This window comes from Chlorocebus sabaeus, chromosome 13 (genome assembly GCF_047675955.1).
Source record: "Chlorocebus sabaeus isolate Y175 chromosome 13, mChlSab1.0.hap1, whole genome shotgun sequence".
NCBI classification, from domain to species: domain Eukaryota; kingdom Metazoa; phylum Chordata; class Mammalia; order Primates; family Cercopithecidae; genus Chlorocebus; species Chlorocebus sabaeus.
The window spans coordinates 8044015-8058898 of NC_132916.1; the positions used below are offsets into that span (position 1 = coordinate 8044015).

General features: G+C 38.3%; 2 protein-coding genes across 6 annotated transcripts in view; one reads left to right on the plus strand and one right to left on the minus strand.

The window, feature by feature from the left end:
• PACRG (parkin coregulated) overlaps window positions 1-8364 on the minus strand; it is a 583729-nt gene extending 575365 nt beyond the window's left edge. Inside the window, exon 1 of one of the 2 annotated variants that reach the window (XM_008007759.3) lies at window positions 7942-8361. In XM_008007759.3, coding sequence (XP_008005950.2) covers window positions 7942-8097 — 156 coding nt within the window. In that variant the 5' untranslated portion in view covers window positions 8098-8361. Of the gene's footprint in view, window positions 1-7941 lie in introns of both variants that reach the window. The other variant, XM_038000580.2, reaches the window with a different exon arrangement.
• A 135-nt stretch (window positions 8365-8499) lies between these two features.
• The window catches only part of PRKN (parkin RBR E3 ubiquitin protein ligase), a 1397785-nt gene continuing 1391400 nt past the window's right edge, over window positions 8500-14884 (plus strand). Inside the window, exon 1 of one of the 4 annotated variants that reach the window (XM_073022292.1) lies at window positions 8500-8675. Coding sequence is in view for 1 of the 4 variants with exons in the window: in XM_073022291.1 (XP_072878392.1) it covers window positions 8669-8675 (7 nt within the window). In the remaining 3 variants the exon portion in view is untranslated. The remainder of the gene's footprint in view (window positions 8676-14884) is intronic. The other 3 variants (XM_073022290.1, XM_073022291.1, XM_073022294.1) reach the window with 3 other exon arrangements.

Below are 14884 nucleotides of genomic sequence, written 5' to 3' on the forward strand. Positions count from 1 at the left end.
TGTACTACAGCAATTTAATATCATGCAAAATCCAATTTGCCAAGATACATTTTAATAACATATACTTAGCCCTCACTGAAATCTTTTGTGGATGATATTTTCACTGCATTTCTTGCAAACCATAAAATTGTAGACATGGTGTGTGGCATGTATTTAAAATGTGACATGACCGATTTCTCAGTGAGCTCAGTGTACAGAAAGCTTCAGTTCCCTATAGTGATTGATGGGGTTCTCCTTTTGTGATAGTGAGGTGTGTATAATGTTCCTCTTTCAGCAACAGATGCCAAGAAGCTCAGAATTAAATGTGAACATCCATTGATAAATATACTGATCCTTATGAATGACAAAATTGATGCTTCTTTCCTTGAGCCCAAAGTTTCTACTTTAATTACATTTTATTTTATTATTTCACTGTTGTTTATTCTATTTCATTTCCAATAGCTCCAATTTATTTTCTACGTCATGTGTCTTAATGTATATGTATTTCACTGCGAGCTAGTTGAAACTGCTTGAGGCACACATTATGAAGAAGTACACAAATATGTTCAAGGTAATCATTTTTCTTCACAAAGTATGTAACTTTAAAAAGACAGCAACAAAAGTCACCATGGAGAACGGAAAGGAAACTCACAGAGCGGGTAACTGTAGTTGCAATACATACAGTACTAGACAAATGCCTCATATCATTTAGAATATAGATGGACAAAAGCACTACAAATAAATAAACCAAATCAAGCCAAGAGAAAACCAGTCAAAAGTCTTAAAAAGACACTTCAATAAGCAGCATATCAAAATTGACAGTAAATATATGAAGAAGTTTTTAACTTCATTAGTCACAATAAAATTAATATTAAAATAATATGGATATAATATTACATACCTACTGGAATACTTAAAATGCAAAATAAAAAAAATATTAATTATTGGTGATATTGTAATGCAAACAGCACTCTCAAATAGCGCTGGAAAGAGTTTAAATTTGAAAAATCAGTTGGGAAAACAGTTTTAGTTTAGTTACTAAAGCCAAACATGATGACTTAGGGTCCAGCAATTCCACTCCCAGAAATACGTCCTTGGTCACGCATAGATACATCCTCCAAAAAAAGTTTAAGAATTTTCCTAGTAGTGCTGTTTGTAACAGTTCTAAATTGGATATCACACAAATACCCATCGAGAAAGCAATGGATAAATAAATCATGGTATATCCGAGAAAATACTAGACAGGAATAAACATGAAGGATTTATTTACAACTATAGTTGTATGCAAGAATGTGGGTGAATCTCACAAACAGAATGTTGATGAAAGAAACTGGACACGAAATAATTGCATACTTTATGATTCCATGTGTAGAAGTATAAAACCAGGTGAAACTAGTCTGTTGGCCAAAGTCAGAAGAAGGTTAGCATGTGGGTATGTTGGGTAGTGATCAGAAAGAGACAGACGGGGTTTTGTGGCATTGACAATATTTCTGGATTTGGGTGTTGGTTGCATCAGTGTGTTTGGTTTGATGTTCACCAAGTGATTCACTCACAATATGTGAGAGAACTGTTGTAAGAAAAACCTTGAAATCTAGGCTCCAGTCCTTGCTCTATCCTTTAATAAGTATCTCTAAACAACCACAAAATATTAAATTGTTTGAGATTTCTACATTAAGTGGAAAAACACAGTCTACCCTGCCTTTTTCATAAGATTGGTTTTAAAATCCAAATGGAATGAAGATGACTAGCCCTATTATATAGGAAAGAATAAATATATGATATTAAGTAATCAATTATTAATAAAGTTACTTGAAATAATACAAACACAGCACTGACATATTATTTAAATTGGATAGGAATTCCTAAATTTAGTAGGAAGATATTTGACATAATTTAAGTATATAAAGGGTTATGTAACAATTATCTGGCCATTTAGGGAAAATAAGTCAAAATTTATACCTTCCAAAACCGAACTGACTTAAGGCGAAGCAACTTTCGAAATAAAAAATTAAAAGTAAAACAGAATCAAGGAAAAAAAGACTCAATTTTTTTCTCATCACCTTAGACAGGAAAAAGCTTTTCTAAGCCAAACCACTTTAACTTCTTTCAATGAACATGTATAACTTTTATAATACTGCATAAAACAGTTGCAAATTATTCTCATTTCTAGATTTAATATCTATATAACATCACTGGCATTTTCTTTGAAGCCACTAATTTGAAGATGATTGTCTAACTGTAGTATAAAATATGGTCATTCATTAATTCAACTGATTAAAATAAGATAAATAGCAGCTACGATGTGCCATACACTTTTCTTGAGGTGAGGATGCAGCAATAGGTGAAATAAACAAACTTCCTCTCCTTCTAGGACTTACTCTCTGGTGGAAGAAAACATAGGCTCAACTAAATTAATATTAGAGGGAAAAATATAAAACAGGGAAGGGAGATAGGAGTGCTGGAGCTGGGATGGAGGGGATTGTTAAGGGTCTGAAATTTAAAATAGAGTGGTCAGGAAGGGGCTCACTAAATAGCGAATTGTTAAACAGAAATTTGAAGCATCAAGAGCTGATGACACACACGGTAAAATGCATTTCAGGCAGAGGAAACAGGAAGGGCAAAGGCATGGCACCAAATGAGTTCCTAAGGCAGGGTCAACAGATTTGCATAAAGCAGCAAGGGAAGGCAGATCACACAGAACCTTCCCAGTATGGGAACCTTAGCTTTTACTCTGAGTGAGGCAGGGAGCCACCTGAGGGGTTGAGGTGAAGAATGCCATGATTCGGCCTTCTCGAGTTTTAAAGGGAGCTTGTGGCCTCCACAATTAGAGGGGGTGGTTTAAAAAAATTCAGAATAGAGACAAATAACAATTATAACAAGAAAGTGGGAGAATATGAGATAAGAAGAAAGGGTAGAATTGCTCTCCTTCATTAATCAAATATTTATTGAATACACTGTTAGGTTCTGGTTAAGATTAAAAAATGACTTAGATGTGGATACTGCCCTCACAGAGAATTTACATAAGGAGATAAAACATGAGCAGAAATGACCATAATATAAAGTAGAACACAATGAATAAAGGATAACTTTCTATGTGGGTGACAGGAAGGCAGAACGAAAGAAGTCTTCTTAAAGCAGCTGGCATTTTGCTGGCCATAAAAATATAAGCTTCTTGACAGCATGTGTTCTGTTTTTTGCTGACTGCTAAATTCCTAGCATTTAAAACAGTGCTTTGCACATAGTCTGTGATCAATAGATATGTGTTACCTGACGAATGAATTTGTATATGCAGATATACAAGAATGAATTTGTATATGCAGATATGTAGGGAGAAGGGTGTTCGAGCAAAGGGAACAACATAAACAGAAACACAAAAATAAAGAATCCGATTTACTTCCTGGGTTCAGATTGACTGAAGTAAACGAGAACAGTGGGAGATGAAATTTAAAAGCATAGAATGGGATTAGATCACAGAAGATCTTGCTGGCCCTGGGGAAGTATCATGCCTTTTTTCTACAAGAATTGGGAAGCTCCAAAAGCTCTGAATAGTGATAGGAGCAGAACATTGTACTGGAAAGATTAGTGTAATTGTACCGATAATTGATTGAGGGAGTCAACCAATTGATGGGTGGATGATATTGTACAAACCTAGACAAAAGGTGATGAGGGTCCCCATTAGTTTATCGCCACTTGGTCCCTTCATCATTAGTACTTCTCTACTGGAGACACCTGCTTATTTGTATTGTAATTATTTTACTTATCTCTCTCCTTTTCTTCACCAATAATGTAGCACATTTAGCACTGGGGTTAGACACTTCTAATTATCCCCCAATATCCCTTGGCTACAGTAATAAAACATTGCAAGTTTGAGCTGGACACAGAGCTACCAGTTAAAGACTACATGTCGCAGTCTCTCTTGCAACCAGCTGTGGCCATAAGACTAGGTTTTGGCAGGATTTGAGCAGGAGTGAGGATTGCTGTTTCTGGGACATGCCTTCATAATGAAGCTGTTTGCTCTTCAGTTCTTCTTGCCTCATTCTTGCAGATTGCTCCATACCCATTTTTCTCTCCCCCACCTGAAGTAGGTGTTGGAGATGATGCCCTTTTGGAACTCCATAGCTTCCTTCATCCTTTTCCTGAGGAGACAGGTATGTGGGCTTGGGTGTTACTTCATGGGTCAAGCTTTCACAGGATTTTGCAAAACGGGAAAATGTAGGTGTATTACTAGGTTCTGGCCAGTTGGATGACAATGAAAGTGGAGTGCTGTGTCCGGGTCATGTCCATAATGGGAAGCTCTCTGCTTCCACTTTCCTCCTTCTTGAGGGCAGGTATTTGACCCTAGTGGTCTCGAGCCCACCTTGTCTCAGGTGTCATTTTACAAGATACAAAGAACAAACATGCTTCTATGCCCCTGCACCCGCCTCACGGGGAAATACTGACCAACCTCCTGGGATTACCTACAAACTTGAACTTCTATTACGAGAGAAACGACTTCCATCTTAATTAAGCTATTGTTATTTTGTCTCTGTTACAGCAGCCAAATTAATATCTTCATATATAATGTATAAATATTGATGATTACCACTACATGTTAAATGAGTACATGATTGGACACACTATACATGTAAAGTACAGCTTGAACTATCCCTTATCTGAAATGCTTGGAACCAGAAGTGTTCTGGATTGGTTTTTGTTTTTTGTTCAGATTTGGAATACAGTCGTCCCTCAGTCTCCATGAGGAATTACTTCCAGGACCTCCTGCAGATACCAAATCTGCAGATGCTCAAGTCCCTGATATAACATGGCATAGTATTTGTATATAACCTACACATTTCCATGCATATACTTTAAATCATGTCTATATTACTTATAGTATCTAAAACAATATAAACTCTATATAAATAGCTGCTATGCTCTATTGTTTAACAGGGAATAATGACTAAAAAAAAAAAAAAGGCTGTACATGTTCAATATAGATAAAATTTTTGTCCCAAACATTTCAATCCGAGGTTAATTGAATCCATGGAGGCAGAATCTGTACAAAGAGCTGACTATATCTGTATTATACACTGGTGGTCATGCCAATTCCAAAAATCTGAAATCCACAATGCTCGAAAGGAGAGTTTTCTTTGAGTGTAATGTCAGCACTCAAAAAGTTTTGTATTTTGGACCATTTCAGGTTTCAGACTGTTGGAATAGGAGTACTCAACCTTTAATATTAAAAAAATATATTTATTCCATTCCCCTAAACTTTGAGCATAAAGCATCTATAGTCTATTGAGAAGGAAAGCTGTAATAGAAAGCTTAGGTTAAACTCAACTTCCCTGTCACCATAAACCTGGGTCAATTTTCTAATTTGCTTCACGATAAGCATGTTCAGCACAGAAAGCATCTGACAAGATGAAGACAACAAAATGCTTGGTTAATAGTTTCTGGTCATAGGCTCTATTGCAACCCAAATAAGGCCTTTAAAAGGAAAATGAATTATGAAATCTTCAAATTGTGTATCTCTTACATCTCTTTATACGCAAGCACTATAAAAATGTGAATTTGAATATTATTTGATGACAGGGCTTTTGTGATGCTTGTTTTCTTATAGAATGCAACAAAAATTTCATGGAAACAAAGTCTACTTTCTATTGAAGAACAATATTTAACATTGAGATTTTAAAAATTTTGCCATTTACATTTATCATTATTTTTCAATAATTTTGCGCTCTTATATCCAGACTGACTGTTTAAATAAGCATTTCTGCTTGCACAGACCATTTGATGAAACATATTTATGATCAAGTTTATGTACTTGTATCACTATTGCACTCAAAGAAATATCAGGAGTCTCTGTGTAACTCCTTAGGATATATATAATTCTTCATGTTTTAAGTGGAAGAGCATTGGAATGGTGACTTATCTAACTGGAAAAGTGGTTTGGAGGGTATTGGCCTTTGGAGCATGAGGTCGCAATTAAGAAAAGCTGGAAATTGTCATATATATCCTGAATCGAAATATACCTTCAGAAAGAGATGAGGATATTTTGATCTTATAATGCTGAGAAGTCTATACTGCTAAAGATAAAAATGGTGAAATGTAAATATGTGTTATGAAATGGAAACTTTTTATTTCCTGTACCACTGAAGTGATTTTGTATAAACAGTATTGCCTAGCTTTCTTTTATCAAGATGTGAATGTTGTTATTTTGGTTTACCTTGGAGTACTAAGGGCAGGGACTTTGCTTTGCTGATCCCAAATCCCCAGGACTGTGCTTAACAAGTATTGGGTATTAAAAAAAAGAGAGAGAGAGAGAGTTGTTGACTGAATAAGTAGACGAATGGATAAATAATCTTTGCATTTAAGAATTATGATTTCCAATGGCAAGAGAGGTATTGTTAGCACAAGATTTTCCTTTAGAATATAAAAAGATGAGATTATGTATCACAAATAAGTTGTTTATAAAGAAGCCTGCTTCATAATCAATGTGGTTTTTTTTAAGTCATGTAGGCATATTTACTACATCTGGCAATATAGAAACATTAGATTTTGCAGAACTATCTCTTTAGGCGTAGGATTATATTAAAGAATTAACATGATACAAGAATTATGAACACAGGTTTAGGAAAAAACAGAAAAGAACCCTGACCAGTAAAAAAAAAAAATTGTGATATTAAATTATAACATTAAAAAACACCAAAATTATAAATATTGTGTAGAAGAAAAACTAAATTATTAACTTGAATGGTTATGGTATTGCTGATAAATGCATCATCTTGACTCCTAGGAGAACCAATTTATGTGAAACTCCATGAAAAAGAATTAGTTACAACAAGCAGAATTTTAGTCTATTTCCAAGAATTTTAACTACTGTAAATCACCTGACACACTTCCCAATAATTAGGATATCATTTTGCATAACCACATGGGAACCTGGCCTAGAGGTCTATAGGTAATCTGTTTCATTCATGTATTTTAAGTATGTCGTTTAGGAATAAGTTATTAGGTTTACAACATATAAGCAAAGGAAATAATGTGACACTGGAAAACAACATTACTCATTTAACATAATGAATTGCCACATGTAATAACTCAGATCTTCCCAGGGTGTAAATTATATGAATTTGAAAGCTGCATTTATTATTTAATGCCTCATTCCCAGACAGGTGCTTACTCAGTAGCAAAATCTGCCTTAGCATACCAAGTGTAAAGCTATTTAACAAATAGGAAGGTTTAAAAAATATATACTATCATGCAGACAGCTAAAATATTTGTATGTATTTTTAATCTTTTTTTCTCTAATGATACTTAGAATATTTTATTTTTGTTACTACAAATAATGCAGATGAAATATGAATTGTATTAGTAGCAGAGACACATGAGCTAAAGCTTGTATTGTTTAAAGCACATCATCTTAAAAGGCCTGTCAGGAAACAGTGTTCATATTAAGTGGGCTTTCAGTACTATAACAAGATGACATCATTTTCTAAGAGACAAGTGTTGTTAGAGTAACTGCTAGGATATTCCAAAATTTCTCATTATAGATTATTTAATGAGTTTATGTTCCCAGTTGTATATCAGCTCATGTTAAATTTTGCAAGAGTTTATGATTTCTAAGAACTCATCTTCTGTAAGGCCCTTTGCTGAGTGGGGTTAGTTAGCAATCAGTAATTAAAGGGGATCTTTTTACCTCGTGTAAATAGCGTAAGAGTAATTTTGGGCGGTTTAGAAACGATGAGTTATCAGGAAGGTGCTTATCAATGGGCAGAGTATATCATTTGCCCAGGATTCTAACAACCTAGCCTGCCCCCCACACACTGTGGGGGACCGTCTGCTACTTGCCAAGTAATTGCCATTTTTGGCAAAGACCACCCAGGACATGGGCTCAGAGTCCATCCTAGGGCTGGCCAACCTCTGTAAATCTCGTGTCCCCTGATACGGAGCGAGTGCATTCAATTCAGGAAGATCACTTACGACTGAGTTTTTCATCATGGCTTTGACTGTGAAGCCCTCAGAAACCAGGGAGTGAGGCTGATGCACCGGGAGCGGCTGTTGTGCCAGCAGCTTGGTCCTCTTCGGCATCTTGTCTGGGCATTTGTTTAAGCTCAGGGTCTCTTTTTCTGCCACCATCTTCCTTGAAAATGTCTTGTTCTCATAAAAAGTGTAGTAAAAGAATCAGTGGGTTTTACGGATGTGAGCAGGAGGTCGGGAAAAAAAATGTCAAAAGGCGCGTTAATGGTGGAAATTCAACCCCTCGTAGTGCCCAGGTTGATCCAGATGTTTGGCAGCTCCTAGGTGAAGGGAGTTTAGGGGAGGGGTGGGGCGGGAAGAGAGCAGGACCGTAGCTAGAGCTGCAACAAGCTTCCAAAGGTAAGCCTCCCGGTTGCTAAGCGACTGGTCAACACTGCGGGCGCATAGCTCCGCCCCCCGGTGACGTACGATTGCTGGGCCTGAAGCCGGAAAGGGAGGCGGCGGAGAGCTGGAGGGCAGGAGGCGTGAGGAGAAACTACGCACTAAAACTACGACTCCCAGCAGGCCCTGGGCCGCGTACCCTCCGCGCATGCGCATTCCTAGGGCCCGGCGCCGGGGCGGGGAGCCCTGGAAGATTTAAGCCAGGAGAGCCGCTGGTGGGAGGCGCGGGCTGGCGTCGGTGCGCGCGTAGGCCCTGTCCTGGCCCGCAGCCGCCACCTGCCCAGTGACCATGATAGGTACGTGGGTACCTGCCAGGTACAGCCTCTCTGCGCCGCCCTGCGCCCCGGTGTGGCCTCGGCCGACCTGGACCCCAGGTGCCAACTGTCAGTGACGGGGCCAAAGTGCCCATGCCGTCCCCGACCCGCACCGCCGGGCTCTCCAGCTCAGCGACGCGGGCCCGGGGCCCCAGTGTGTGCGTTCCAAGCCCTCGCCCGCCCGCCCCTGCTCTGAGCGTTCCCGTGAAGACCGCCTCACCGGGGACGCCAGGCGGCCCCGCACCCCCGGCCCTTGCTCGCGGTCCCCCGGACCGTGTAGGGTCCCGAAGCCTTCGCCCCGCCGCCGCCCCTCGCCCTCGCGGCCCTGGCCGGTTGTCGTGCGGTTCAGGACCCACTCTCTGTGGGGCTCTTTCAGGAAACCCCAGCAAAGCATTAAACTCTAATGAAAGGCACCTGGTGAGGGTGGCTGGGCGCCACAGAAACTCCTCCAGATGAATCTAAACTTCTTGCTCCCTCGGATGTTTCCTTTTAAACTTCTCGTTGGAGGGCTGAGGTGAAAGAAAAATTGAGAGTAAATAATAGCCAAGATTACATCTACTGCCTTTTGCAAAATAACTTTTTTTTTTTTTTTTTTTGGTAAAACACAATGACCGAGGTGCAATTTTGTGAACAAACCTTAGTGGCATCAGAGTTGTTCATGAACAGTTGATGTGTAAGATGAGCAAAGGTGCAAAGGTCCTCTTGGGGTTGTTGAACCAAAAACTACTTTAGGGGCTGTCCCTAAAAATGAATGGAAATGCACCATATGTTTAGAAGCCAGTGTTATGTGGGGTTTCATTATTGTGGAAGTTTCTCCAGGTTATGTATGGAGGTTTTAGTGAGCTTGTTTAGGGCTAATTCCTGAGGAGCGTCCCTTACAAAACACTTTTGATTGCAGTAAGTACGTTCGAAGTCAGATGTGGTCTGTCCAGAAGAAAGGTGAGAGGTGGATTCATAAAATATATGATCTTTATGCACTGAAAACACGTACTACATCTGTTTTTATTTATGAAGTTATTGTTAAAATGTAAACATTCTGCCCATCAGTGGGAGAATCAAGCCAGCTAAATGGCATTGTCTTTGTCTCTGTGGTAAAACAAGAATGTTGTCCAACCTTTCTTCCCTTTCTAGCATGGTCTGACTTTTGGTGAATGACTTGAAAGTTAACCAAATTATGAAAAAGTTAAAATTTTTTGAGTTTTCTTGAGCTCTTTTTAGGTGACATTTACGTAAGATTCACTTGTAAGCACAAGTCTGAACTGAATCAGAAAACCAAGTAGAAGAGATTTTCCAAAAGCCGTGCTATCAGTAGTCTACAGGAAGAAAATAGCCTATACCTTATTTTGAAGACAGTTAAATACATTTTATTTTAATTTAACTTAATCTAGTGCACAGATAATTTTAAGAGAAACAAATTTATTGTAAAGCTATATGAAGACAGGCACTTAAGATCTGGGATTACAGGCGTAAGCCACCATGCCCAGCCTCATTAGCCACATTTCAGTAAACATCTGAATGGCCAGTTTGAGATTTGGGTGTGGTGAACAGTGCTAAAGGTAGGTGAAAGTGAAAACCTTTAAAAGGAAGCCTTGGAGTGATGGGTTTTGTGTTTTTGTGACAAAAATTCAGAGCCAGGAAAGACATTATAGATTTTATCCAGTGATCAGTTGGAGATCAAAATGTAAATAGTATGTATCTGGGATTTTCTGTTAAAGTTAAGAGAGCTTCTCAAAGCTTGCTCCTTTCAGGCCTATGCTTTCTCTGTTACACTCACCTTGTTGCGGGACTCAGGAGGACGAGAGAGACCTCAGGTTGAAACAGGAGAATCTTTATTGAGTACACTCAGGCCCAGCTGACTCACATGCAAAAGACTGGGCCCAGAATAAAGACAGTACTTGACTTTTATACATACTTCACAAAAGGAGGTGGGCTAGCTTGAAGCAAACTTACAGTGGTGTCAAAGCAGGGATACAGAGGCAGGACAAAGACAGGACTGCACATGACCATTGCCAAGCAACCCAGATGTTCGTTATCTAGGTTTCCCTGGGCACAGGCTTATCCTATAACCTTCACTATGGTGCCCAGGCAGCTGTAGTTCAGGCCTACTCAGGCTTCTCGTGACCTTCGTTGTACTTCTTAGATGAAACAGAATACTTGAAATCACTAGTTACAGAGAACAAGAGTCTATAAACTCATTCCATAAAACAAAGGAAAATTTGTTTTTCTTCTCCCTGTGTTGAGGGAGTGCTGGGAGAGTCTCCAGAGCACATTCGATAATATTATCAAGACTCTTCCTGGATCTGGGCTGTGCCTGTTGCTGCCTCTGGGACAAGTTAGCCTAAAACAGGAAAACTTATTTCTTTTTAATTTTATTTTTCTTTAATTTCCCGCCCCAACCTTAATGCAAATAATATTCTGCCAGTTGGAGAAACGTAAAGATGGGTTTCCTGGTAGAAGAGGAGTAAACAGGACTGACTGGCACCTAACTGCTAATGGAATGTACCTTCCTTTTACTTTCTCAAAACCAAAGAATCCCTTCTTGGGATGAGGACTGTTTCATAAGTCCTTACATTTCCCACCTGGATTGCGATTGATATGTTGAATGCCCTGACCTGGGCAGCTATGGAAACATAATTTAATTGAAGTTGGTTAAAAATTGTGCCTTTTTGGAAGATGTGGAGAAGGACTTCAAGATAATATAAAGCAGAATAGAAAAGCTTAAAAGAATTCAAAGTAGAAAAGTGTAATTTTTGGTATCTCTGTTAAAAATATATTTTGACTTTTTAAAAAATGATCAGTTCTTTGTATTTAAAATGGAATGTTAGTGGTGATATTTTTGGTATGTTCTAAATGTTCTGTAGAACTGGATTTAGGTATTTGAGTAACAGCAGATATTAGAGTGCTTGGTTATATATACACCAATGTTGTCAGTATTGAAATACACATTCAGTGTCTTATACTTTTAAGAAGATTTTTGATTGACAAAAACCATTCATTGGAACATAGTCTCTTCTATACCTTGTTTCACTTAGCATCTCTTTGAGAATTTACATATCTGCATGTACAGATTCACTCCACAGCAGTTCCTGCCTAGTGTTTTATAGGACACACTGATGAAAATGTTTACCAACATATAAGCACTCATCAGGTTTACATACAACTGTTATCAGAAATGTTTGTGGACATATCTTTTTTACTTGCACATGTAAGCACATATGTAAAATAAAAATCGTATGACAATTTGAGTTAAAGAGTTTGCAGATTTAAAATTTTCCTAGGTATTTCAAAATTTTTCTAAAATAAGTTGCCCTATTTTACAAACCTATCTAAAGCCTCCACGAATACAGCATGGTAGTAAAGAGCTGCCCTGCCCCTCTGTCCTGAAAATTACCAAAAGACGTCCTTCCCGAGACTGACTCAGCTTTCACTAGCAGAACACCTCCTGGATCTCCAGTCCCCACCTCTCTCTCACCCTAGGTGTAGTGCCTTTCATTGTACAAGCTGCACAACTGTCCTTGGTGGCCCTGCCCTCCCTTTCAGTGTGTATAAGGGTGCCCATTTCCTCCCATGTGCCATCAAAGATTTTTTATTTTTGCCCTCTTGACAGATGAAAAACAGCATCTTTTAACTTTGCAAATTAATTTAGAAGAAAACTTCCCATTTTCACCTTATAATGCGTTAGTTTCACAAAAGCAGATGCGGTGATTTCAGCACCTGCTGTGTTCCCTTAACTGCTCTAGGTGCCAGGGAAACGAGGGAACACAGCAGAAAAAGTCCCTTGCCATCAGGAATGTGCATTCTGACTTCACCATTTGCCCATACATCTGCCTGTTTGTTTTCAAGCGTGTGTGCAGTGAATTTTAAAGTCTCAATTTATATTTCTAGTTGAATATTCTGTGTACTACTCTTTGCCCTGCCATCTTAATAAGTTGATGAAAACCAGCTCTGTGCCTAAGTACCCCAAAGCTTCTGTTTATGATGAGGTAAAATTGTGTCAAAAATAGGCTCTAATAAAGTTTTGCATAGAACATTTTATGTAATTATATAATAGTTTTTCCTTGAGTCGGTCCAAAGGCTCTAAAATGACCCTTTGTCCTTTCCATTTTGGCCCTATTTCTGAGGGTATTTTTGAAGTCTGCATTTTTTGAAACCTCATAGTTTCATTGCCTGAAAATGATACAATGAAAGTACTTTGTATTAAGATATGTAAATCCATTCCTACCTCCAAAGCTTTTTTGAAAAATGCAGGAAAAAAAAGAGTTCTTACTTCGAAATGCTTCATATTCCTGAGAGCAGTTTTAATGCAAAATACTTTATTCTGTTAGCTTTTAGTTCTTTGATCAATGAAAATTGCTTCTTACCTACTGTTTCTTCAGCCTTTAATTGTAGCCCAGTGCTTATTCAATGTTTCTGTTTTCATTTGCATTTAATGAGCTCATTTTAAATGTTTCTTTGTAGTAATCTGAATGGTTTCTCTCCCTAAATTTTGTAACATTAAAGAAAGAGACTCATGTGACAGTCGGCTGATTTATGTTACAGCTTCCCTCCCTGGCTGATTTACTTCATCCTGTAGGATAGAATCTTGGTTCAAAGGAAATACAGTAGCAGGATTCTTTCCCCCAGTAATTTCCTAATTACCTAGGACTCTAACAGATTCACTCAAATGTCTGTTTTTCACCAAATAGAAACCTTTTTTCCTTGGATGAATAGGTGTTTAAATTTATGATTATTCAGTGTCATTTCTTTATACCATATGTATGAGGTGGTGCTGGGTAGGGGTGGGTACACACAGGTTGTATATGTCTATGTATTGCCTGTGGGGAAGGCACATAGAAATGACCATTTCTTCTCGATGAGTTTGCAGCCTAGTTGGGCTGATTAGGCTTATATTGGTGGTATAGATTCCACCTTCACCACTGCAGCAGAAGAGTAATTAGAAAGATGTATGTACGTATCAGCACACACATATATGCCTGCAATGTGATTTTTTATGTTTCTTTTGCTCATGTGATTCTCTTCGAATGCCCTTTCTTTCTGTTGTATGTCTGAAAACTACTGTTCATTATTTAAGATCCAATTCCAATGGCACCAATTTCTTATGAAATTCTATGTGTCACCTTCTCACCGTCTTTTCAGTGTGGGGCAATTAACACCTCCTTTACAGTCAGCCAAGATATTAGTTACTACCCTTCATCAGGTTCTTGTTCATAATCTAGAAGGGGTACAGAAAAGTAAAGATTTACAAACCTGAAAGGTGGGTATCATGATACAGGTTTATACAAGGAAGTACTGGAAAACTCAGCCTATTGAGCTTAGAAGATCCAACTGTTTCCCGGTGGAGCCATTCCAGTTGTCCTGCAGGACAAGTAGGAGTTAACTAGGTGAAGGAGGCCTTCTAGACAGGCATGGAGGGGAGAGAAGAGAATGGAATGAAAGGTATCTGGTGAGGCTGGCAGGCACACCAGATAAGCTTTGTCAAGGAGGTGGGTTTAAAGTTGGTGATAGGGAGGAGTCACTGAACCATTATCTATGGAAGAGCATTATGAACAGGTTGTCTTTTAGAAAGATGTCCGTGGCAGTAATAGAAAATTATGAAATAGAATGCTGTAGAAAATAGTTACACTAGTGTCAATAAGTCTAGATAAAGTGTTAATAGCTTTTATTAATAGAGGACAGTCTTCCACTGAGAATGATGGGTAATTGTGTGGTAGGAGATGGCTTTTCTCAGGGTGGTGACATTTATTTGATACGTCATTATATCATCTCTGATTAAGGGCCATACTTCTTTTTAAAAAGTTCTTATTTGTGTAGAATAAATTAATATCTCTCATTGACAGGTGTTTTATGTCATGTAACTAAATCTTTAAGTGTATTTGTATTCCAAAAATAGTGTGTATCTCCTTCTTTGATATGTGAAACATGATGCTTAGAGTTCTATTTATAGTTTCTTCTCTGTGTGGAGAGAACAATGTCATCAGAACTGTGGATACTGTGTCACCCGGAATAGTGCAGAGTTTCTTCTTCATAGATATCTGCATAACTCATATACCTAGGTACATATTAAGACCATCCAAGGACAGATGTGTGTATTTTTAAGAGTATTGATGGATTCTTGATGATTTTCTCCAATTTACTTTTACTCTGAACAGAGGTCCCCGTAAAGTTTCATGTGAGAGCCCTTTGGAGGAGAG